Source organism: Salvia splendens, chromosome 10 (genome assembly GCF_004379255.2).
Source record: "Salvia splendens isolate huo1 chromosome 10, SspV2, whole genome shotgun sequence".
Classification (NCBI taxonomy): Eukaryota; Viridiplantae; Streptophyta; class Magnoliopsida; order Lamiales; family Lamiaceae; genus Salvia; species Salvia splendens.
Window position 1 is genome coordinate 866,683 of NC_056041.1, and position 27,518 is coordinate 894,200.

Genomic DNA, 27,518 nt, shown 5'->3' on the forward strand with positions numbered 1-27,518 from the left:
GACTTAATGGGCCTGACAAATGTGTGTAGTAGTCTAAGGAGTAGCTTATTTCTCTTTCGTTAACCTCTTTTTTTTAAATAAAAAGCTTTTCCATTTCTTATTCACATAATTAATTGCTATATCAGAATAATTATTGATTAAGTACTTTGACAAACATATTCACATGTTGTTAAACAAATTGGAGTGATCCTAAAACTAGGGAATAACACGTTCTTAAACGATGAAATAGAGACACAAAACCATTATAAGTCAACTGATAAATTAGGTATCATCCCACTTTACGCATTCATATTTAAAATGTATATTCACATTTGACAACTTCCCATTGGACACATCTACAGATTTTACACTAAATTATTAAGATAGGGAGTGTTTTTTTTTTAATTTCATAACAATTTCGCCCCAAAGCCACATCAATTATGAAAGTGAAGGAGAGAGATGGTGGAGTAATGGGGGAAGAAGACTTCAATTTGTGTTTTGCCCTTATTTGACTAAAAAAGATTGGGCATTAATTAGTTTGCCTAATAATGTGTAGAGTGTTGTCGGAGAAGAAGTAATAATGCGTGGTACAACTGTTAACAAAATTATATTTTAATATCAACCGAATATATTAGTTGTTCATCACACGTTAACTAATCACATATTTTAAGGTAACTAATTAATGTCAAATAGTCATGTTATATATATTTATGGTAAGTAATTATTGTCAAGTAGTCATATATTTTACGGTAATTAATTATTGTTGCCTCACATGTCACATTCATTGCATTATGTTGACAAACTAGAATGTGACGAGGTGCATTATTATATTCAACTTGTGAAAGCTATATTCATTTGGAATTGTATCAGTCTTCTCATCAAACACCCAACATATCATATTGGTTCCAATTCTTATTTAGCTGCTCAACAAAAAAGAGATGGCTTTTGCTGTTGCTTATTCACTATTTAATACAATAAACCACATCCTGAATCACGACGAATTCCCCATTTCTGTTTATGGAAAACAACAGATTGGCAGGCTCCAAGAAAAAGTAGCTTCCCTGCTTGATTTTCTTGAAGATTTTAAGGAGGAAGGCAGCAGGTTGGAAAGAAGAATTAGGGATGCAGCGAATGAAGCAGAAGATGTTATCGAGCATTGGATGCACGAGCATATCCGATCAACTGCTGCTGGACTTGCCACCGATGTTGAATATGATTTAGGCGAGCTGAATATGGCGATGCAGGAAATTAACTCCATTGCTGAAGAGGTGGAGGAGCTCATCCAACCAAACAGAGAGAAGCTGCAGTCGTCTCCAACGCCCACACCAGCTGTTGAGAGGATGCTTCAGTCATCTCCAACACCCACACCAGCTGCTGTTGGTCTGGAGAAGCAGGTCGACCTATTAAGAGTTTGGCTCTTAGATTACCCAGCCATTTCAATCTCGGGGATGGGTGGTATTGGAAAGACAACTCTGGCCAGAGCTGTTTTCGAAGATGAACAAGTTGTCAACTACTTTCATGTTCGTGTCTGGATCACTGTGTCCCAGAACTATCAAATCGAAAGTGTGTTTGAAGAGCTTTTATTTTCCTTGGAGAAACAAGTTGAAAAGGGACTTGTGAATGAATGTGACACAACGGAACACAAATTAAGCCAAATCTTGATGAACAACACGTACCTCATTGTGCTGGATGATCTATGGAGTCGTGAAGCTTTGAGAGACATAACCAAGGTAATTCCCATTGCAGAAAATGGGAGCCGGATTATGATAACCTCAAGGGAAGAGGGTATGGTTTCTTATGACAGTGCTACAGAACACAAGATGGGTCTGATGGATGAGCGTGTAAGTTGGTGTCTGCTGAAGCAAAAGGTGTTTGGTAGCAGAGAATGTCCATCTGAGTTGGAGAAGATTGGAAAGGATATTGCAAAAGCTTGTAAGGGGATTCCCCTTGCGATTGTTGTAGCTGCTCGTATATTGTCTCAAACAAATCAGACTCAATCCTCATGGAAGGAACTTGCTCCAAACATGCGTTCACTTATCGTGGAAGACGCACACTTCCAATCTATAATATACTTAAGTTATGCCGATTTGCTTCATCCTTTTAGGTCTTGTTTCTTATACATGTGTGGCTTCCATGACAATTATGAAATTCGAGCCTCCATGCTTGTCAAGTTATGGATGGCTGAAGGATTTGCTGGAGATCAATCGGATGCTGAATTTTGTGTGAGGGAGATCGTGAGAAAAAATCTAGCTTCTAGCACGGCCATGAAGGGCAATGGCAGAATCAAAAGTTGCATTGTCCATGATTTGGTACGTGACGTGTTCAAAATAAAGGCGATAGATGAGAATTATGAGCGACGGTTCAGTAACTCTCATCTTGATCTGAGGGAGGTTGCAAGAGCGTACGCTTCAACCATGCGTTCCATTATAAGCTTCCAACGCAATGAAAGCTCACTACGCGGTCTGCGCAAGTTCAAATTGCTGAGGGTGTTGGATGTGGTGGATACAGATGCATATGCACTCCCTGCATATGTGTTCGACCTCTTTCACTTGAGGTACCTTGCTTTCGGATGTCCAATGGAGGTTCCATCAGCCATATCCAGACTTGAGAATCTCCGATCATTGATCATCCGTCCTAGAAAGAAATCAAAGAAATACAAATACTCAAGGGATGAGGTATATCTACCATTAGAGATGTGGATGATGCCACTCTTGACGCATCTTGTATCCTTCTTCGATCTCTTGCCAGATCCAGAGGGAGCAGCTTCTCCTCTGCAGACGCTGGTCACACTGTCTGTGGTAAAGAAGCTGATATGTACAGAAGAGATGATGAGATTGATTTGCAATGTGAAAAAGCTGTCAATCACATATTTTGGAGAGAGATATCAACAAGACTATCAGCTTCAGAATCTTGCTCTTCTGTCTCGACTTGAGAAGCTGACACTAGTTGTGAAGGAAGGTTCTCTTCTTCAGCTGAAAGCTAAGCCTGTTTTCCCAGAGGGATTGACAAAGTTAACATTGGGTGGTTGGCGATTTCCTTGGGAAGATATGAAAGCTATTGCAGCGCTGAGCGAGCTCCAAGTGCTCAAATTGAGAGATCACGCCTTTCAAGGACATACGTGGAACACTAATGAAGAGTGTGATGAAGAAGTGTATGATAAATATGATGGTTTCGTGGATAAAGGGAAAGTGTTTGTTAGTCTGGGGTATTTGCTAATTGAGGAATGTGATATAGAGAAGTGGGATACTAAGGAACGCCACTTTCCAAGACTGAGGCACCTAGTGCTCAAAGGTTGTCCGAAGCTGAATGAGATTCCAAGTGGCATTGTATGCATGTTGAAACTTGAACTAATAGAGGTTGATCGTGCAAACGTATCTCTTCTTAAGTGTGTCCAAGAGAACCAGAAGACACGTAGCATATCTGGCAGAGAGCTTAAAGTTGGAGAACTATAAGGTGAGGCAAGTTCATTTTGATTAGGCAATCTCATGCTCCATTATTTATAATTTCAGGGTGATTCTCTTTTTAATTTCTTCTATCTTTGGCTTCATGATTTTTCAGATCCCAAAATCATAAACACAAGGTTGCAAGGGACTGGAGAAGCATCATCCTTTGAATCCTTGTTTCTATTTCTGTATCTTCTCTCACATTTGTGATACTCCATATGTATTTATTCAGTGTTGGGCCACCTTTTATTTTAAGGATAAAAAGGAGATATGTTAGTAATGACTTTACTACTTTTAGGATAAAAAGGGGATAAAAATGAGGCATTACCAACTAAGCAATGACTTTACTAGTCCTTAAATAATTAGTAATCCACTTAGTATACATTAAGATAAATTCGGCCAATTGTACCTACTAATAATTTTGTTACAACCACCAATCGTGTACATCGATATTTTAAATAGATGACACTATCTTTTTTTAAGTACATCAATCATCCCAAATAAGCAAATTTAGTCGTAACATTTTATAATATCTTTTGAGGTCTATTAATTATAAGTTAATATCAATTCAACTACTTTCTGACTATTTCTAATATTTTCATGACCAAAGTACCCTTAAGGCTATGAGTATGTAATTTATTTATCCTCTCATTTTCATTAAAGTATGTAATTTATTATTCTTTCTTTATTCATCCACTTTCGTCTTTTTTCTTTCTCTTTACCCTAAAGACAAATGTTAATTTATGCACAATGCTCTTCCCTTCTCTCTGGAATTCCTTATGGAAAGATTGAATTTTTAGGGAATCTTGGTTCAAGATTTTGGGTCATTGAAATGAGTTTATGATTTCTGAGGCAGCGATTTGTTTGGACTTGAATTTTGAATGGTACAAAATTACATATTTCAATGAAGAATCGAGAGTAAATTACATAATTTTGGGTCTTTGTATTTGAGGTATTTTGCTTCTGGAATAGGGTCTTTTAGGGTAAAGGGAAAGAAAAAATTTGAAAAAACAAAGAAGAAAGGAGATGAAGAAAGAAGGAGAAATAAATTATATTAATATATTTTAATAAAAAAAAGTTAGAGTAGATAGATTGAAATGTCCTTCATTGTCTTGAGGGTACTTTGGTCATGAAAATATTGAAAATAGCAAAAAAGTAGTTGAATTGATATTAATTCATAGTTGTCGGACCTCAAAAGATTTATGAAATGTTACGGACCAAATTTGATCATTTAGGATAATTGATGTACCAAAATAAAAGATGGTCCCTTTTTTAAATATTTCACATGCTAAAATGGATTCTTATACTTCATGAAATTTAATTATATTGGTTGCTTGACGTTATGGGTGATATGGAATTTACAACATGTCATTGAAGTATTCCAATAAAATATAAAATAAAAACAAAGAAAATAGTGTAATTTGAATGAAAACAGAGGATTATTTAATTTTCCAAGTTGGAACACAAATTTGGTTTGTGTAATTTGAATGAAAACAGAAGATTACTTAACTTGGAACAGAGAGGATGACTTAATTTACTTAATCAAATAAAATCATTTTTGCCCTTCTTCCTTATTTTCATTCCTTTTTTGGTAATGAAAGCGGGCAACGCCCGAACGAGACTACATACTACTGATCATAAGAAATTCCTAACCTATCATGTAATAACCAAATAGCAAGGCATGTAGGCGGCTGTTCAGGAACATGCACTTCTCTCTCGAAGTTGTATGCATGGTGTGACAATAAATCTGCAGCAAAATTTCCTTCTCGATGCATATGTCTCACTGATGCCGAATTAAACTCTAGTAATAAGCTACCAATCTTTCTCACTGTCGTACGACATCTAACATTCACCTCAAATTTTCCTGTAATCATAGCGACAACTGACATTCACTTCAAAATTTGCATTCCTTGTTAGTTGTCTTTACTATGATTTGATTAATTAATGCGTCGCTGGTAAGAAACTAAGAATCATACGACTTTATGCCTTCACATCTAACCACCTTATTATAAATATTAAATATATTGAATTTAATTAAGAAATAAACCAATGCTTAATTTATGTATCATAGTTGACCACGTACATCGATATCGCAACAAATTACATCACAATTTAAGATGCTATAATCCTACTTGTTATTAAACAAATCGGAGTGATCCATAAATTTAGGCATTAGCACGTTCACAAACGATAGAGAAAAACTAACAATTAATCTGAAGTTCAAGAGCGCTTAATTATGACTAACCAATTCATAACCACTACATTAATCTTATACTGTACTAAAAAATGATTCCCTCGCTCCCAAGACATCTACACCTTGGCCCAACAGAGTGGTAATACTACCTCTATATTAAAAAAATAGAAACATTTAAAATGACATAAGTTTTAATATACAATTGGTAAAAATGAGTAGAATTGATAAAGTAAAAGAAAAGAAAAGAAAAATGAGTAAAATAAGAGAGAGAATGAGATAAAATAATGAAAGTATAGATGGTGGATTTTAGGGTTCACGTCCTAAAATAGAAAGATTCTAAAGTTTCTAATTTCAAGAGACGACCCAAAATGAAAACAATTGTTATTTTAAAAAGACGAAGGTAGTACTACATTATTAAGAGGTGGTTGTTCGCAGTGGCGAAGCCAGAATTTTATTGTTGGGCGCCCAAATTACTGTTAACGGTGCAACTCAATCCCAGATTATATCTTGATATTGTTTTATCTAGGGAACCAAACACCACCTAAAATTAGGGATTAACACGTTCACAAAAGATAGACGGAGAAGAACAAACCACTGTTCTCAGGTTAAAGGACACTTAATTACGACTGACTAATTCATAACCACTACATTAATCTCATTAATATGGTTCTTAATGGTTGTTCACATGACTTATTTTAATTTGATTAGGTATCTTATACATTTTAATATACTCCCTCCGTCCAGAGTTATATTCCATTTTGAGATTAAGTGAGTCATTTCTTTTTTTTAGCAAAATCTTCTCTGTTACTTTATTCTAGCTCCACCTACTTTATTCTCTATTTATTTTTCTACTTTTTCCTCTATCATACTTCACTCTCTCCACTTTAACTCTTTAAATATCAATTTCTTAAATTTTGTGGCAAAAAAATGCTTCGCTTATCTTGGGACTAATCGAGTATATCGAATATATTGTTGTTCACATGGACTAATATTAATTCATGGCATCAAGTTGACTAATTACATTTAGATAAATTATACTCCATCCATCCTATAGAAATAGGCTGAATTTTCTTTTTTGTTCGTCTCATAAAAATAATTTATACTCCCTCCGTCCCCAAAGAATATATATTTTGGGTTCGACACATGTTTTAATGTAAAATTGGTAAAGTAAGAGAGATGTAGAGAGAAAAAGTAATTAAAGTATTGTTAGTGTAGAATGAGTCTCACCTCTTTAAAGTGAAAAGAATTTCTAAAATTAGAAAGTGCATATTATTGTTGAACGGATGGAGTATTTATTTATTTACTATATTATTTCAACAACTTTTTCTCCTTCTCTCTTATTTTACCAATTATGCATTAAAACTCGTGTCATCCGAATAATTATCCAAGACAAAAATTAGCATGTTGGCGCACGACTCTTTTGTGACATTTTATGTCCTAACAAGTTTGTGGTGATATATATTTTAATTCTTTCAAGTGTCGTACTATACTCTAATAAGTACTCCTGTAATTTATCTATGCTAATATGTGGATTACCTATTGTGTTACGTGAAAGTGTCACAATAGACAGCTATGATCGTGATATATATTTTAACATTTTCAAGTTTCTTAATATACTCTACCAAGTACTCCTATAATTTATCTATGAGTAAAGGCCAAAATTGGTCCTGAACATATAGCCATTTTACGATTTTGGTCCTAAACATTATCTTTTGGATTTTTTGGTCCTGCACATATGGACATTTGATCATTTTGGTCCTGCACATATGGAAATTTGATCATTTTGGTCCTCCGTCAACATTTTCGTTAAAAACTAACGGTCAACATTATCTTTTGGATTTTTTGGTCCTGCACATATGGATATTTGATCATTTTGGTCCTGCACATATGGAATTTTGATCATTTTGGTCCTCCGTCAACGTTTTCGTTAAAAACTAACGGTCAACGGCCGATTTTTGACTAAAACAATGGGCTGGGTCGGGTCGTGTTTGGGTCGGGTTTGGGTTACACGTTAAGAAAAAAAATAATTATTTTTTATTAATTAAAAAATTATAAAACTTTAATTTTTAGTTATTTTTGTTGATTAAAAATATTATAACGACTAAAACATGATGTTATTATACGATTTAAACATGATATTACACGATAAAATAAAAAATTACCAAATTAAAATAATCATTTTTTAATCAAAACAATAAAATTAAAGTATACTAATATTAAATCTATATAATAAAATTAAATAATTAAAAAATTGTTTTTAATAAAATCTAAGCATAATATTTTCTTCAAATTCATGAAAAAATTAATTAAAAAATACTATACTTTAATTTTATTAATTAAAAAATATTAATTAATTTTTTAAGAATATTATGCTTAGATTTTAACGAAAATATTATGCTTAGATTTTAAGAAAATATTATTTTTTTCTTAACGTGTAACCCAAACCCGACCCAAACACGACCCGACCCAACCCATTGTTTTAGTCAAAAATCGGCCGTTGACCGTTAGTTTTTAACGAAAATATTGACGGAGGACCAAAATGATCAAAATTCCATATGTGCAGGACCAAAATGATCAAATGTCCATATGTGCAGGACCAAAAAATCCAAAAGATAATGTTGACCGTTAGTTTTTAACGGAAATATTGACGGAGGACCAAAATGATCAAATGTCCATATGTGCAGGACCAAAAAATCCAAAAGATAATGTTTATGACCAAAATCGTAAAATGGCTATATGTTCAGGACCAATTTTGGCCTTTACTCTTTATCTATCTAGTATTTGTTTTACCTAATGTGACACATGAAAGTGTCACAGTAGACTGCTATGATGCAGGTATGAATGACTTCACCACTGTATTATGTAAATAAACAAATCAACTTGCAACTGAATATTATAGTATACAGACTTTATAGATACATTTTACTATTTTGGACATTCACAATTTAAATATCTAATATTTCATTAATTTTTTATTGTTTTTCATTTTTAGTATGCAGACTTTAAATTCCATTTTGTTTAATATTCATTTTAAAACTAATAGTATCAAATATATAATCTATATTCCACTAACATTATACTACTCAATTTTCTTTACCAAGTTATTTTTTTTAAATATACACCCATATGATAGAGTCAAAATGCTACTCCTATTAAAGTATCCGGGGAAAGAAATGTTAAAATGCTACTAATTTAATGTGTATAGCTATCTTTCAGTTTCCCAAATAAAGTGACCTATTAAAGATTAAAGTTTAAGCTATAGTATATTTAATTGTTATGGAAATAAGTGTAGATACCATATGTGATTTTCTATTGGTGAGGGACCGAATAGAAAATAGAGGGGTTTATATTTTATATAAATATAAACTATGGTTATGGTCCCAGACGTCAGAAGAACATTTGATATCTCTGTATTCTTTCGGCAGACTATTGTGAAGAACGTCTCTGATCGTCTGGAAGATCCATAGCTGCTGCAAAGCAATTCCGCCTTTCAATTCGCTATGGATCAAGATACGCTTTCGCTTTACAGTGTGTGCTCCTTCTCTGTTGTTCTTGGTTAATCATCATAGAGAGCTTTTGTATAATTGTTTATTCAATTTTTCCAACTGGAAATACTAATCCTTTGGAAACCACAAACAGAAAAGAAAAGGAGAGAGCAATTATATGTTATTAGTATTTAGAAGTTGTACATGGATACAACATGATCGCATGAAATATAGTATATACACTTGGTAAGAAAACTAAATACTACAGTACTATATTTTAGAGGTAGAGTCAGAGAGAAGATGACTCGAGTTCGGAAATTGGACATTGAACAACTGGAGAAGAACTCAGATGTCAAAAAGATGATGGCGACCTTATCCGAGCTGGAGAATCTGGATTTCCTTGTCTTACGAGGGTTTCGTTTCAGAAGCATGCCTTCGTTAGATGGGTTGGGCATCCTGCACAATCTCACTAGGCTCAAATTGGAAGGCCTCCTAACCAGGTTGCCCGATGCCAATAGTTTCCCTCCAAATATTTCTAATCTCACCTTGTTCAACACGTGTCTCGACGAAGACCCCATGCCCGTGCTCGAGAAGCTTCCCAACCTAGTCCACCTCAAACTGCGAAATGCATACACTGGTGTGGAGATGGTGATCTCGCCCGAGGGCTTAAAGGAGCTCAAGTTCTTGTCGGTCGGAGAGCTGTGGCATCTCAGAGATATCAGAGTTGGAGAAGGTGCGATGCCGAAGCTCAAGGCACTGGAAATCAGCCATTGCCCATATTTGGAGAAGCTTCCAAAAGAGGTGTTTACGAAGCTGTCCGAGTTGAGAATGCTGACATCCAAAAGCATTGCCACAAAGGTTCACAGAGGTGAGAAGGTCTCACTCTCCAAATTACGCCATGTCGATATCAAACCATAGAATTGAAGACATTGTGTTTTTGTGTCTTCCCATTTTAATGTAATGTACTCGTCATCGTTACTGTTGCTTACTCTCTAATCTAAAATAAATATATTTGATCCTCTATCATTTCATTCCTATATTCATTCCATTCTCAACTAATTTCATTTATGCTTACTAATCATTCATTAGATACAAAAATGTTTAATTTTGATAAGTATAAAAATATATAGCTGGGGATAATTTTACATTTTTAATAACTTCTGAAAATAAATTAAAGTTTTACCTAATTCCTTATGATACTGAAGGAACAGATATGGTAAGCGGCAGCGAAGAAACAGATACAATCAAAACTCCAATTTCAAGAAGTCAAAAATGTTAAATTTCCTTTCTATGTTCACATATCTTTCTTTTACGTTAATCTAATCTTTAAGATCTCTTATTTTATGTTATGCAAGATTGGATAATTATCTCGCATGATTAATTTAAAATTTATAATTACCAGAGATTAATTATCCAATCTTTCACAACATAAAATTCAGAATTAATATGACACACTACTATTAATTTAGAATTTGTTATTAACAGGAGAATAAATTATTGTCATATTGATTATATTAAAAACTAGTACTATGTAGCAAAGACAAATTAGTCATGAAATAATCGAATTAGCAATAGATTAAATTTATATAAAACCGGACCAATTTATTTCAAAATAAAATTACATTGTACTGTACATATATGAATTGTAAATTTATCTCTTTTATTATTTTGTATAGGTAATTAATCACTCTTGCATATGCCAAAATTGATACATTACCAACTACGTCTTTAAATAATAGTAATAATTTAACCTGGTAAACTCGACCAAATGTACCTATACGAATTTAAAACTCTTATTATTTATAACTATTTTTTTTATGATCGGTGGTAATATTTTATATAGGCAACCACTATTTGGATGTCGGACTGAAACTGATACATTACCGACTACATATACGATAACACAAAGAGCCAAAGACTTTACTAATCTTTAAATAATACTCCCTCTCCCTCTGTCCCATTATAAATGAAACGTTTTCCTTTTTGGTCTGTCCCATTAAAAATGAAACGTTTCTAAAAATGGAAACAATACTCTCTCTACTTTTTCTTCTCTCTTACTTTACTCTCTCTTCATTAACTCACAAAACAACACTACATAAAATCATGTGCCGAAAAACAAATGTTGCATATTTAATAGGACGGAGGGAGTACTAGTATTTCATAAGTTTTAACAAGATAAACTCAACTAAGCTAACCCAAAGACTTCACTGGTCTTTAAAAAATGGAGTATTTCATAAATTTTAACAAGATAAACTCAACTAAACCAACCCAAAGACTTTACTGGTCTTTGAATAATATTCCATAAGCATAAACTCAACTAAGTTTATTAAGAGTGTCCATTATGGGAAACCCGCGGCTATAGCCGCGGGTTGGGGCGGAGGCCGGGCGGCTATAGTGGGGAAGTTGTCCGGACGGACAACATTTGGGGGCGGTAGGGGTGGCGGACGCGGGATCGGCGGGGTTGGGGCGAGCCCGCGGCTGGGGAGAATTAGCCGCGCCTATAGGCGCGGCGCCCATGGGGGGCGGACAACCGGCGCGGCGGATTCAATTTCGGTTTTTTTTTATTTACCTCTATAAATACCACTCCCCACCACCTATTTTTCACCATTTTTACAAAATCCATCCACTCACTATCTACACAACCACTCTCTAAAAATGCACCGAGACGACGACGAATCACTCGACTCTCAGGAATCGGGCTATGGCAGCAATCCATCACATCCGTCGGGCTATCCTTCACAGCCATCGGGATTTGGCGCCTATGCTTCTCAGCCGTCTGGCTTTGGCGCGAGTTTTTAGTTGTATTTTATTTTAATTATTCGTTGTATAATTTTACCGGTTTGCAATACAACGAATATTCGGCCCTAATTACCTCATTTTCTATTTATTTACACTGTGATTATTTTAATTACAAAATTTGTGGGCTATTGGAGGTGTCCACTATAGTGTCGGAAATAGAATTTTGGGACTGTGGACAACAAAACTGGAGCTATGAACAAAAACTGGGGCTGGGCTATTGGGCGTGTCCGCCTTATAGTGGATACCCTAAGCTAACCCAAAGACTTTACTCGTCTTTAAATAATACTCCTAGTAGTTTTCCATAATAATGTTCTAAATAAATAATAGGAATAGTACGTTTTTGTCATTTTATTGCATCCATTAAAATAAACCAGTTTTGTTTTTGAATTTTTTACATTATATTCTAATAATATTGTTCAATCATTCAATAATATTATTTTAACTATATTTTCTAATTTTTTGTCATACCATATCAATTTCACATTAAAACATATACTTATAACATTATTTTCACTATTTTTACTAACTTTTCCTTATATTTAGCCATTGATATGGCATCCCATGTTTCTAAAGTCAACGGTCCCTTACATTGCGCATCTAATTAGTTATATATAGAATTAAACATGCCATAACCTGTTTGTATAATAATACTATTACACCCACTATTATTATTTTTCTGCGTTATCAATAGTTATTGTGGGAATCCTAAACAATCTCATGTCATCATTAATAAACAACGGGGTCAAATATTGATTTCTCTATTACATCATTATCAAGTTATATTTGCACATGCTTGTTTACTTAACGTTAAATAAACAAATAAGAAGCCTTCAAATTAATTAAGTCATTTTTATTTTTAAAAAAATATATTGTTAAAGCATTTTAACCTATTCTCATGTCATATATCATAATACTGGTGGAATATATTGGTTGTTCACATGTCACATGTCACATGCACTATGTCATATGATACCTACTGGATGGCTGAACCAATATTATTAATCTGGTTGGTTAGTTCGTATATCCACGCAATTAGTTATATACTACTAATTAATCTAATTGGAAAATGAGTTTTTTGTTTGTATGTTTGTTTAGGGGCTATTGCAAGATGTAATTTAATATTTTTGGTGCAGCTTAATTAATAAATCACACAGCCCTCATATTTAGCCACTACATATGGTATCCCACGTTTCTATGTTCAACGATCTCTTACATTGTGCAACTACTTAAGTTAAGTAAATAAACATTTCTCATTAATGTCCTCATTAATTAACCATCGAAGCCAGATATTTATTCCTTGTTTACATTATCAAATTTAATATATCCATGCACTAACGACATTTACCGAGCAGTCTATTTGTGCCCCATATGTGCTTGCAATACTGCTATACTCTCTCCGTACCTTATTATTAGAGGCATTTTTTTTTGACATATAGTTTAAAAATAGCGTGTTAGGTGGATAATGAATAAAGTAAGAGAGAATAAATGAAGAAAAATAAAATAAGAGAAATGCTTACTTTTAACTAAAAATAAAAATAACTCAATTAACTTGAAACTTCCCAAAAAATAGTACTCTCTCCATCCCATAAAAAATGTCACACTTGTGAAATGACACCAAATTTTAGGAAGTTTTATTTTGTGTGTATAGTGAAGAGAGAAAATATATTTTTGATATTGAAAGAGATTTTTTTTTTAAAAATAAAAATGTGACCTATTTAATGGAACAACAAAAAAGAAAAGTGTAATACATTTTTTATAGATAAAAACTATAAAAGAGTAATTAATTAAATAATTTAATTAACTTGAAACTTTACGAAAATAAGAAAAATGACTCGTTCATTTAGTCTTCTTTTTTCGCTCCAAACACTTTGGCTTAATCTGTCATCGCGTCTCTGACTCTGTTCTCGCCTGAGTCTAACCATCTTCACGGCCGACGCCGCTCCGAACTCTAATCTCAGCCAGTCGTCGCCGTTCATTCGTACTCCTTGGCCCCTCGCTGCTTCCAAAGTCGCACCACAGGTTCACCGCCTTCCGTAATCCAATTCAGTTGTTCCATATTTCTAGGGCTTATGATTTGGAATAATATTAATTTAATTTTAATTTGAGATTATTGGTGTGTTCAGTTAGCCTCCGCGCTCCTCACTGCTCCAACATTTGATTTATTCATCGTTACAACAAAAAGGCAAGTAGCCTGATCTTTAATTCTCTTTTCATTCGTGTTTTTTGGTGTCTCATCAAATTCCAGTATGCTAAATATTGTGCTGCATTTGATGTTTGGTTTTTAATATTCTTGCTCCTCAAATTAGCATTCTATATTTGTGATTGTTCTGCAATGGAGTATCTGTTCCGTTCGTTTTGTGCTGTCACGGTCTGCCTAATTGCAAGATTAATTCTAAATTATGAATTAACAAATGCTTGATAAACTATACATGAACATGATTTTATTTATGAAAGTGGAGGATTATTTATAGTACTCCTTCAGTTCCATTAAAGATGACCCACTTTCCTTTTTGGTTTGTCCCAATCAAGATGACCCATTACTAAAAATGGAAACACATTTCTTTCTACTTTATTCTCTCTCTCTTACTTTACTCTCTCCACTTCACACACAAAATAAAGTTAGCATAAATTCCCGTGCCGCCCAAGGAAGGGCTCATCTTCCTTGGGACGGAGGGAGTAATTCGGAAGAGACTACTTCTCTGAACGCACTAAAATGACAATCTCTTTGTCACACTATTTGAGTTGTGTTCCTTTTTGAGTTGTTGCAAAATATTTGAGTTTTTTTTTTTATTTTTAAAATCTCATGTTGAAAAAACTTCCCCCGTCTCATTCAAAATGTCATCTTACTAACCAAACAATACCAAGAAAATTCTTATCTAGATTTTTATCTTGTGTCATCTTAAATCTCTACCAAACTTACCCTAATTAGTTGTATTGGATTAGCATAATCTACAAATATGTAATATATATACGGTGACCTTTTAGGTATACGGCATTGAAAAAAAATCCGAATCACACATCAAGTGATAGATTCTATATATACAATCCAAATTCATGCTATAATCTTCCAAATTGTTCATCTTCTATCCATATTAAAAATCCAACATTTTATGCTTCTTCCTAATTGTTTCAATTCTTGTTTACCTACTAATCAGAATCACAAATTTGTTTTGTAATAGATGGCTTACACTGTTGTTGGTTCACTCACCCAAACCATACCTCGAATCCTGAGTCAAGATGAACAATACTATCCCATTTCGGATGAAGGAAAGCAACTGATCGATTCTCTCAGCAATAAAGTAGCTCTTCTCCGAGGCTTCCTCGATGGGTCCAAAAAGGAAAAGGCTTCTAAAGAGGAAGCTGAAGAGGAAGGCATGAGCTTGGAAACGAGAATCAGGGAGGCCGCAAATCGAGCTGAAGATATTATGGAGCACTTCATGTACGAGCATCTCAAGGTGGTCAGATCGAAGGCAGTAGTTGAACGTACAGATATTCTGTATGATTTTCGTGAGCTCCAAATTGTGTTGAAGGAGATCAACTCCATCGCTGAAGAGGTGGAGCGCATCCAACCAGAAATAAGTGGCCACCCAACAATCCTATTGTCAGAGACAGAAGCGCCCATCATTGATACTGTCACGGTTGGCCTTGAGAAGCACGTGGAGGATATAAGAGGTCTCCTCTGCAGAGGACCACTTGCACGCCAGATCATCCCAATCACGGGGATGGGCGGCATTGGGAAGACTACTCTTGCCAGAACTGTTTATGACAATGACAAAATTGTCAATAATTTCAGCGTTCATGCTTGGATCGTTGTGTCCCAGAATTACAAAATCGAAAATGTTTTTAAAGAGCTCGCAAGTTCCTTGGAGACGCAAGTCGAAAAAGGAGTTGTGAGCGATGGTGACACGGTGGAAGACAAATTGCACAGAATCTTGACGTTGAAGAAGTACCTGATAGTGGTGGATGATCTGTGGAGTAAAAAGGCTTGGGACGATGTAAGGAAGGGATTTGGCGACCCGAACAAGCTTGATGGGAGTCGGATTATCATAACCACAAGGGATGAGGATGTGGCTTCTCATGCCTGCCCTAACAAGGATCCTCTCAAGATGGCTCTCATGGATGAGGATTTAAGTTTTTCTTTACTCAAGCAAAAGGTTTTTCCAAACACAGAACTCAAACCTGAGATGAACGAGATTGCATGGGATGTCGCAAAGAATTGTGGAGGACTTCCTCTTGCGATCGTGCTTATTGCAGGTATCCTGTTCACGGCAGAGAGGACTGTGATCTCATGGGGGAAAATTGCAGAAGATGTAAAAGATGCTGTTGAGAAGGACGATAAGTTCGGGCAGCGTATTGCCTTGAGTTATACTCATTTACCTCTTCTGTTGAGGCCTTGTTTCTTATACATGGGTGGCTTTCCAGAAGATCATGAGATCCGAATTAGCAAGATTTTCAAGTTATGGATAGCAGAAGGATTCGTAAAAGATGAAAATGAGGCTGAAGGTTATTTGAACAGTCTTGTTAGAAGAAATATGCCTACGATCACGGCCTTCAAATCCAATGGCAAATTCAAAACCTGCAACATACACGATCTGGTACGTGAAATGTCCAAATCAAAGGCGATAGATGAGAATTATGAACGGCGGATGAGTATTGGACATCCAGATCTGACGGGCCTTGCTAGAGGTTACGCCTCAACGCTGCGTTCTGTTATATGCTTCCAACCTAATGATAGCTCATTGCGCAGTCTGCGAAAGTTCAAATTGCTGAGGGTGTTGGATGTGGTGGATACGGATGCCTACTCCCTCCCTACTACTGTGTTCGACCTCTTTCACTTGAGGTACCTTGCTTTTGGATGTCCAATGGAGGTTCCATCAGCGATATCTAGACTTCAGAATCTTCGCACTTTAATTATCCGTCCCACCAAGAGATCAAGGAAATACTCAACAGATGAGGTATGTCTACCTTTAGAAATATGGATGATGCCACTTTTGACGCATCTTGTATCCTTTTTCGATCTTTTGCCAAATCCAGAAGGAGCAGCTTCTGCTCTAAAGGAGCTGCTAACACTGTCCGTGGTGAAGAAGCTGATATGCACTAAAGAGATGATGAAATTGATTTGGAATGTGAAAAAGCTGGCTATCACTTATTTTGGAGACAAATATCAAGAAGACTATCAGCTTAAGAATCTTGTTATCCTGTCTCAACTTGAGAAGCTGACACTATTTGTGATGAAAGGTTCTCTTCTACAGGTAAAAGCTAAGCCTGTTTTCCCAGAGACACTGAAAAAGTTAACCTTGAGTGGTTGGAGATTTCCTTGGGAAGATATGAAAGCTATTGCAGCTCTGCCCCAACTTCAAGTGCTCAAACTGAGAGATCATGCCTTTGAGGGCGATACATGGGACACTAACGAAGAGTGTGGTGATGAGGATTATGAAGAAGCTGAAGTAAACCTGTTCCTTGAACTGAAATACTTGCTAATTGAGGAATCTGATTTGGAGAATTGGGTTACAGAAAAACGTCACTTCCCAGCACTGGAGCGCCTAGTGCTCAAAGGTTGTGGTAAGTTGAATGAGATTCCGAATGACATTGGAGACATATCAGGACTTAAACTGATTGAGGTTGATCGTTTCAACGAACCTCTTCTCAAATGTGTCTATGAGATTCAGAAGGAACAGGATGGATATGCCAGAGTCCTTAGAGTTAGACAATTATAAGGTTAGCATAATTTCAAGATGTTTGTCTTTTTAATGTGTGCTACCTTTCAGGGTATTAGCAAGAGCTGAGATGAGTTGGATTTGATGATATTCCACATTCCAAATCAAGGTTGCAAGGGTTCTGGGATGTTGGAGAAACATCAGCACCCTTGCTAAAACTTTATTTTACAATCTGTTTTGAACCCCTTTTTATTCCGTATATTGTTTTTCTTTTTTATTTATATGAATGTATTTGCTGATATGAACTCTCATTTGCACTTATTAGATATCTAAGTTATATATTTACATGGTCAAAAGCATGTGACGAGCTCATAACTAGACAATAAACATGAAAGCAGTTAAAATACACAAAGCGTTGCTCTTAACACTTTGAGGAGATTAAATTATGGAGACTCTTTTTGATTAATTCAAGACTAAGTCTCAATTTGGTCCTTAACATATTGCGTTTTTTTTTTAATTTTGGTCCAAAACATTATCTTTTGAATTATTCGGTCCCTCATATTTGAATTGGATCACATTTGGTCCATTTTGGACGGTTCCGTCAATTTTTTGACTGTTTTAATTACCGGGTTACAAATCTGCCAATAACTGGGAGAAAGTGATCCGTCACTAATCCGTCAACAAATCTGTCACCAATCTGTCACTAACTGGGAGAAACTGATTCGTCACTAATCCGTCAATAATTGGGAGAAACTGATTCGACAAATTTTTGACGGAGTTCATCGTTCTCCACCACGGAGCGCCAGCGGGGCCTTCCCACCGTGCGTGGCTCTTCGTCCTCTTCTCCATCTTCACCTTCGCCTTCACCCTCCTCACCACCAGGGACGCCGCCGGCCTAGAATTCCTAAACCAGCCTCCTCAACTCCGTCTTCGACGCGCTTCTCCACTACGCCGCACTCAACGCCTCCTCCACCGGCCGCATGTCCGCCGATGAGCTGAACACCGTCGCCGCCATGCTCCGCAGCTGCGCCGCCTCCTACAACCTCCTCTTCTTCTGGCTTAGCCACGCCCTACTGTGGAATTCCCTCAACCACAACGGCCGCACCTTGCGTATTAGTGACGGATTAATGATGGATTTGTGACGGATTTGTGACGTATTAGTGACGGATTAGTGACAGATCAGTTTCTCCTAGTTAGTGACGGATTAGTGATTCGCTAATTAAAACCGTCAAAAATTTGACGGAACCGTCCAAAATGGATCAAATGTGATCTTATTTCAAATGTGAGGGACCGAATAATTCAAAAGATAATGTTCTGAACTAAAAAAACGCAATATGTTAAGGACTAAATTGAGACTTTAGTCGTAATTCAATGATTGCTTGTGTTTATCTTTTCACTCTAAAAGTACTCAAACATGCTTAAGAATTGTAGAATTAATTCTAGATAAATACATAGCAATCAACTTCTAATTGGTAGATCTATAATCCAATGGAAAAATAATGATTACTAATTTATATTAAAAAAACTAAGTACATTATTCATAGTCAACAGATCAAAGAGACAAAGACCGATCAAAGACCGTACAGAAGAATAATATGAGCATCCACAACCGTGCTCTTGCCAGCGGCACGGTTGTGGGCCCGGCCCCACTTTTTCTGCCAGCTCTCTGGCAAGAGCACAACACCCACAGCTGTGCTCTTCCGCAAGAACGAGCACAATTCAATTTAAAATTCAATTAAACAAAAACATTTCCATAATATGAAAATTCATTTAAAAAACGAAATAACATTACAAATTACAAATAAATTTAAAAAGCCATAATTAAAAGCCTAAAATTTTAAAATTACATAATTAAAATCCTAAAAATTAAAAATTACATAATTAAAATCCTAAAATTAAAAAAACCACTACGCGTTGTCGAATTTCGCCTACATGTGTTTGATTAGGTCTTCTTGCAGCTCAATGTGGGTTCGGGTATCGCGGATTGTGTGCCTTGTCTCGATCCTCTGGCCCACCGTCGTATGCACACCTCGGCGTGAGGGAGACCTCGCGGTTGAGCTTCTGGCTTCATCCTCGTCGTAGAAGCTAGCCGCCCTCGGTCCTTCGTCGGCTATAATCATGTTGTGTAAGATAATACACGTGAACATGATGTCGGCGATATTATTGACGTACCACAGACAAGCCGAGGCCTTCACAATGTTGAATCGGGCTTGAAGAACCCCGAAGGCCCTTTCGACGTCTTTCCGCGCAGACTCTTGACGCTGCGCAAAAAGAACCTGTCTCGGGTCGTGCGGGTTGCTGAGCGTCTTCACGAAAGTCGACCACCTTGGGTAGACAAGAGCTTTGATATGCGAAAACGGCGCCTGAAGTAATCTGCCGGAAACCGCGGCTGGTAGGCAAAATAGTCGGCAACGAGCCTTTCGTGGGCTCCCTCCCGGTCACGATGGATGTAGCGGCGAATTGATCGTTGAGGAGGAGGAGCGGGGGTATTCGCCGCGACATATGCGTCGTAAGCGGCACGATGTTGTTCGTAGTATTCTTGTTCTTCGCGCTCCGCTTTCGCCATAAGATGTGTGAAATCCATTTGAGGTTTTAAGTGAGAGATGAATGTGTAGATAGTTTGTATGAGAATTATGAATGAGAGATGATTTGAAGTGATAAATGAATGATGAATGCGTGTATTTATAGATGATTTTGGGGAAAAAAATAAAAAAAAAATCAAAAAAATTCAGAAAAACGGACATATTTTTGGGATTTGGAAAATATTTTTTTATTATTTATCATTTTTTAAAATTAAATACCTAATTTTTAATTAAAATTTTTTTCAAAGGCAACGGCTATGTCTTTGCCCAATCGCGTGCCGTCACGTCGCCTGCTTGCTGGCACGGACGTGCTCTTCGCAGCGAGCAGCGTCGTGCCAGCGGCGGTGAAGTTTGTCTGTGCCAGCGGCACGGACGGACGCCGTCCGTCCACTGCGCAAGCTCATACTCTTTCCTTCCATAAAAAAACATTTGGTCTTAAACAATAGGTAACCGTTACTTTTAAATTTCTCACACTTTGACTCATCTCGTCTCTCTGTTCTCATCTAAGTGTTCACGGCCGACGCAGCTCTTCGCCGTTGGAACTTTTCTCTCAAACTGCCTTCAGCCGCCGCCGTTCATTCTAACTCATTGTCCCCACGCCGCTTCCAACGTCTTACCACCTCCTGACTTCAGGTAATCAAAGTCAATTATTCCAGATTTCTAGGGTTTTAGGGGTTATATATTAACTTGATTTTAATTTGAGATTATTGGTGTGATTTTCTCTTTGCCTTTGTAATTCTCTTTGCATTCATGTTTTAGGGTTGCGTTGGAAAATTAGTGTAAAGAAAGCAACAACTAACACAACCTATACAAGCAACATATAGAATAAAATCAAGATATGAACATTAATATTTTCCAAACAACAGAACAACCACAATCAAGACAATGCACAATCTCAAATAAAAACAACAGCAGCCAATGTGGCTCCAAATTAGATATTCATTGATGTTCAGAATGTGCTCAACAAACACACTAAATAAGATGTACTCCACAGTTAATGATCTGATCCACCACAATGAACAAACTGAGATCCATACTGCGAAATAAACAAATAACCATTCAACACAACAACAGAATATTGTTTTGCAGTTCAACATACGAACCGCATCAAGTGCGGGATTTATTCCAATCCAAGCGAACACGCTTGGTTATTTGAAGAATGGAAACAGTTTAAGACAACAATGTGAAGAGCACTTGTAGTGCAACAGTTATTCAAGCCAGCCAGCCTGCACCGGCACCTGAAAATTGAGACAAACAAATGATCCATCATAGCTTCCTAATATCGAAATAAACTAAATATTTTGTAAATAATCAAGGCGAGATAGAGTGTTTATGCAAAATTGAGATCACAACTAAAACCAGCAAAACAGTACCTGATCTGAAGCTTGAAAAGTGAGACGGATGCTGCAAAAGACAAGTGACAGTAGAGAATAAGTGAAAATTAACACTAACATATAAAAAGATTATGTAAGCATTTGAAAGAAAAAAGTTACCAGGCAAGATAGATAAAACTTGATCAATCAATAGGAGGAAAGGCGGAGAGCGTGAATTCAGGGCCTCCAGATTTGGTCTTTTTGTTTTTAATCTCTTTGGCAGATTTAACTGCAAGGAAGCAAGTATGCATCTCCAACATTTGGAAGCTTGATATGTCAGCAAGCTCGATGGGAATTTCACGAAGCTTGTCACAGTTGTTGAGGACAAGGTTTCTAAGCTTGGGGTAGTGATGGGAAGAAGCCCTCCAAAAAGCTAAATCAGTCTGTTCAATATGCAAGAACTGAAGAGAGCGAAAGCCTCCATCTTTTACATCCCAGGTGTTACCAGTAAATGCGCGATCTTTCAGCTTGAGCACCTCAAGATTCTCGAGCGATCCAAGGGTAGAGATATGCATCCAACTGAGGGAAGTAGAGCAGAGTGTGAGGCTCCTAAGTCCAGGTGGGAACTGATCATATCGAGGGAGGCAATTCAGTTTATTCACTTCTTGTTGTTCATCGTTTACTAGTTTCAGCTTTCTGAGATTTTCCATGTTCCTCAAACTATCAAGAGATCCAACCTCTCGTTTGAAAAGCAACGACAGTGTCCCACGGATGCCTAATTTCTTCAGATTGCGCGCCCGGCTAGGAAGTTCCTTGGTGCAACTTTCCGCTGAGATTAAGCTCAGTGTTTGAAGCTCATCTGCACTATCAGAGCTATTAGTCGAGTTGAGCAATCTGGCAGAGGCTTTTGTCTTAAAATGCCTCAAGTGCTTCATCTTCCATATGTCGGCTTCAACTTTAAGGGTTGGAGATGTGGTGTCAATGATAAGTGTTTGAATGTTCCAAAGCTTGTTGAAATGTGAAGGAAGCGTTGGCAACGTGAATGACAGGGCAATGTATCTCAAGTGTACCAAATTGTAGAACTCTTTGTCAATTGTGGTGAATTTCAAGGGTTGAACATCAAAAACTCTGAGCAGTTTAAAGGCTTCAATGATTTTTGTGCTCTCTTGTGGAGCCAATTGATGGTTACTGTCGGAAAAACAAACAAATGAGCGGACACGAGGAGCAGAAGGTTTTGATGAGATATAGTAGGACAAATTGGAATGAATAGAAAGACGGCGGCATGTATTTGAGGTTGGAGGCACACGTATTCCTTCGTTGTTGTACTTGATTTCTTGGAGAAAATTTTCAGTTGCAGCTTCATTCCGGCAGAAATCACGCAAGACATCATGAATCTGGCATGTTTTGACATTTCCATCAGGTGTTAACTTGAGAGATTTGAGTAAGTTTCTATTGATAAGATTCTGCAAATACTTGTATCCTATCTCCTCCTGTGAGTTGTAATCATCCTTTTGTTGTATGAATCCTTCTCCAATCCACATGCGGATCAATTTTGATGCTGAAATGTGATAGTCTTCCGGGAACAACCCCAAATAAAGAAAACAATGGCGCAAGTGGTGAGGTAAATTCTCATAACTCAAAGTTATGATTTTTTGCATGCGCTTTGTCGTCTTGTCCTCCCCATCAATATATGAGCTCACATGTTTGGACACCTTTTCCCATTCTCTTTTTGTTGCATTCACATTTGTGTCTAAAGACTTGAAAAGAATGCCTCCTATGACTACTATCGCAAGTGGCAGTCCATCACAATTCTCTGCAATTATTCGTCCGGATGGTTCCAATTCATAAGGGCATTCCAGCTTGCCGAGTGCCTCCAACTGGAACAGCTCCCAGCTTTCTTCTGGATTAAAGAAACGCAACTCCTTGATAGGTCTTGGCTTACTAGCAACGATTCCCACTTCCTTAAGACGGCTAGTGATCAAGACCTTACCTCCTGTGTTTGTATTGTCAGGTGGCAAAGCCGCGCGAAGTCTTTCCCAATCAGCTTCGCTCCATACATCATCCAACACGATTAGGAATCTTCCGTGCTGGAGATAAGTGGCAACGATATCAGCTAATTGACTTCCAGTTTTGGCGCGTAGATCGTCGTCTAGGGTGGTCAACTCGTTGAGAATGCGAAGAAAGATTTCTCTGTCTGTGAACTGTGCTGAAACAGAAACCCATATACGAGTGGGGAACCTTAAGTTGATATCTTTATCATTATAAATCTTCCATGCGAGCGTTGTCTTGCCCAGACCAAACATACCAATCAGAGAAATCACATCAAAATAGTCAGTTTCTTTAAGCAGTTGTTGTCTGAGCTCGTTCGTCTCTTCTTCAAAGCCCACCACATCCGTCTTTCTGGGCGGTCGAGTCTGTTAGAAAAGTTTCATTTCAGGACATGGGTTCGAAGAGATATGAAGAAATTACAAGAATGACCGCTTTCTAAGACTCTATCTCCTTTTAAATGAACCCTCAAACTTCCATAATCAGCTCAACTGGAGCTCTCCCACAAACTGTCCATCCTTGACTAATACATTAACACGAAGGAAGGCCGAAAATGGAAACCCTAGTGCAATAACCTAAAACCCAATAAGGATGTTGCGCCATTGAGCATGAACAAAAGAAGAAGACGAAGAAAACAGGGGAAATGAATGACAATCAATATAAAGAAGAGGGAGAAGAAAAAGGAGGAATAGAAGAAGGAGCAATTGCTGGAAGAAGAGGAAGAAGACATGGAAGAAGACTACGAAAGTAGTAGAATAAGGAGAATAGGAAGGAGGAGGAGAAGCCGAAGTAGCAAGCTGGAAGAAGAGGATGAAGAAGGAGAGGAAGAGGAGGAGGAGGAGGAGGAAACTACGAAGCAAAAAAATATGAAATCTTGAAGTTTGTATGCCATGTTTAACCATTAAAAGGGAGGTGAGATGAAAACTAGTGCCTACAAAATCGAGGTGATCGACCTTCAAACTATGTCAAGGAATGTTGGCCTTGGCGATGGACATTTGGAGGGCCAATAGAAGGTTCCATTGAGCCAATTCTCAATGTCATTGGAATTGGAGTTAGTGGTAAATTTTGAAATTGTGATTTACATAAACAATTTATTTAGTTATAATAGGCCTTCGAATATTTTCTAAACAAATTGATAAGAATTCTTATTTTGATCTTATGCATATGGAGCACTGAAATTCGTTTATGATACTATTGAAACAAGAATAAAAAATACGGAGTACAATTTTCTTTAATACAGTACTATTATAATTTGTAGGTTGACGTGAAAATAACATTTTCTATGAGAATGTTAGAATATGGAGTAATATTGTACTCGGAAAAAAAATGTAATATTTTCCATGGAACGCAATAATTCTCATGATCAATGACATATTTGAAAGTGACTATTGAATATATATAGTACTAATTCAAACGAGTATTTAAGCTTAATCATGTATCGAAGAGGAAAAAGTCTGATTCTATTTAGCAGAAAAGTTCAAAGAGACAAAGAGACATAGACTCGAATATAAAATAGTAAGTACTCCACTAATATAGTTTCATCAAGTTTATTACGTGAATCATCAAGTTTCCAAAAAAAAAGTACCGAATACCATTAAGTATTGCAAGGAGATAAATCAAGGCATGATTTATTTGTTTTATAGTATATAAATTTTAACACTTATAAGTTATAAGAGAGAAATTTTAACAATTTCTTAAAATCATCACCGAGTCAAAATAATTATTATTATTAAATCATGGATCGATATAGATATAAGGGAGAATATACGTGCGACATAGAAAAAACATTAATAAAGTATTACTGGTGGAAATAAAAATTTAAAAGAAAAACACACAAAAAATTCGCTATTCAGTGACGAACATTCCGTCACTAACTAGCAAAATTTCTTCGCATAACATATTAGTGACGGATTAAGTATTGGCAGATCTGTCAATTAGCTTTTCACATAAAAATATTAGTGACGGATTTGTCCGTCACTAATGTCACTAACATATTTATCTGGTAAGTTAGTATTAGTGACGGAATAATACGTCACTAATTAGTGATTGACGCATTTCTGTCAAGAAGCCATTTAACTTTTTGCCTCCGTCACTAATATGCGATTTAAAAACAAGAGAGTTGATTATGGTGGAAAAGGAAATTTTTTATGAGCGATCCAATTAAAGGAGATGTATAGGGATGAGTTGAAGTAGGTAAATTAAGGAAAAGGTTAAAAAGTGGACGGACCTGAGATGTTTCATCTTCGTGTTGGTCGACTTTGTGGGCACTGATTTCCTCCTTCATCACATCCACCCTGCCTTTGATGTTGTCAACCTTCTGGCCAACCTCGTGGAGAGTCGCTGCGCGATTCTTCATGAGTTTGGAGAAACGGCTCTGGCGCCCTTTCTCGTTGGTCTTTGCGATGTAGAAATCAATGACATCTTCGATCTCGTAGACCACATCGTGAATCTCCTTCCACATGTTCATTATCTTCTCATCCTTCTTCCGGATCTTCGCGGTGTCAGTGAGGAAGGCCTTGAAGGCGTTGAGATCCCTTTCGAGCTTTTCGATGTTGTCCTTGGCGTCTACAATTAGATGGATGTGGTGCTTCACTACCTCCTTCAGGTTGTTAAGCAGGAACTCCGTTGCTGCTTCCGCCATCTCTCTCTCTCTCTCTTTCTCTATTCTTCTATTTTCATTGAGGGCTTACCATGAAAGACAATGCTCAACTATAGATGTATCATGTATGAATGAGATACATTAATAAACAATGGTATGATTATACTTCCTTTGCCTCATTATGGTTATGACATTTTCTTTACAAGATTTTTAAAAATGATATTAGTGAGTTAAGTAGATAAATAATAAAGTAAAGAATCTAGAAGCATTAGTATTTTTTATATAAAAAAATTATATTATAACGACAATGTAATTACAAAAAAATCAAGTATAATGGGATGGAGAGAGTATTTGTTTATTTACATAATACAATGGCGATTGCATGACGAATCAATCATATAATACTCTTAAATAACTAAATCATAGCTTATCATATGAATTTTTTACATTATCGATGCTTATCATTTATTGGTAGCTAGTCTGTTCAAACATAACATGTCAAACGTCCTGTGGACTTTATCTTTTTTTTTTTTTAAATTAATTTTATTATTATTATTATTATTATTATTATTATTATTATTATTGGTTGCTTGACGTTATGGGTGATGTGGAATTTACAACATGTCATTGAAGTATTCCAATAAAATATAAAATAAAAACAAAGAAAATAGTTTAATTTGAATGAAAATAGAGGATTACTTAATTTTCTAAGTTGGAACACAAATTTGGTTTGTGTAATTTGAATGAAAACAGAGGATTACTTAACTTCGAACAGAGAGGATTACTTAATTTACTTAATCAAATAAAATCATTTTTGCCTTTGTTCCTTATTTTCATTCCTTTTTTTTTGGTAATGAAAGCGGGCAATGCCCGAACGAGACTACATACTACCGATCATAAGAAATTCCTAACCTATCATGTAATAACCAAATAGCAAGGCCTGTAGGCGGCTGTTCAAGAACATGCACTTCTCTCTCGAAGTTGTATGCATGGTGTGACAATAAATCTGCAGCAAAATCTCATTCTCGATGCACATGTCTCACTAATGCCGAATTAAACTCTAGTAATAAGCTATCAATCTTTCTCACTGTCGTACAACAACTAACATTCACCTCAAATTTTCCTGTAATCATAGCGACAACTGACATTCACCTCAAAATTTTCATTCCTGGTTAGTTGTCCTCAAAATTTTCATTCCTGGTTAGTTGTCTTTACTATGATTTGATTAATTAATACGTCGCTGGTAAGAAACTAAGAATCATACGACTTTATGCCTTCACATCTAACCACCTTATTATAAATATTAAATATATTGAATTTAATTAAGAAATAAACCAATGCTTAATTTATGTATCATAGTTGACCACGTACATCGATATCGCAAATTACATCACAATTTAAGATGCTATAATCCTACTTGT

At 36.3% G+C, this 27,518-nt stretch overlaps 3 protein-coding genes across 3 annotated transcripts; 2 read left to right on the forward strand and 1 right to left on the reverse strand.

Moving 5' to 3' along the window:
* The first annotated feature begins 872 nt into the window (after positions 1-872).
* LOC121750634 (putative late blight resistance protein homolog R1B-14) lies at positions 873-3,702 on the forward strand. The gene is made up of 2 exons (XM_042145210.1): positions 873-3,432; positions 3,538-3,702. Exon 1 carries the CDS (start codon positions 918-920, stop codon positions 3,429-3,431), a length of 2,514 nt encoding a protein of 837 aa, XP_042001144.1. The 5' UTR covers positions 873-917; the 3' UTR covers position 3,432; positions 3,538-3,702.
* A 10,049-nt stretch (positions 3,703-13,751) lies between these two features.
* LOC121753009 (putative late blight resistance protein homolog R1B-14) lies at positions 13,752-17,862 on the forward strand. The gene is made up of 3 exons (XM_042148139.1): positions 13,752-13,919; positions 14,024-14,082; positions 15,080-17,862. Exon 3 carries the CDS (start codon positions 15,080-15,082, stop codon positions 17,615-17,617), a length of 2,538 nt encoding a protein of 845 aa, XP_042004073.1. The 5' UTR covers positions 13,752-13,919; positions 14,024-14,082; the 3' UTR covers positions 17,618-17,862.
* A 3,200-nt stretch (positions 17,863-21,062) lies between these two features.
* On the reverse strand, positions 21,063-26,283 carry LOC121751651 (disease resistance RPP8-like protein 3). The gene is made up of 4 exons (XM_042146450.1): positions 25,726-26,283; positions 21,633-23,866; positions 21,513-21,543; positions 21,063-21,377 (listed from the first exon to the last, which is right to left on the reverse strand). Exons 1-2 carry the CDS (start codon positions 26,137-26,139, stop codon positions 21,656-21,658), a joined length of 2,625 nt encoding a protein of 874 aa, XP_042002384.1. The 5' UTR covers positions 26,140-26,283; the 3' UTR covers positions 21,063-21,377; positions 21,513-21,543; positions 21,633-21,655.
* Positions 26,284-27,518: the final 1,235 nt, after the last annotated feature.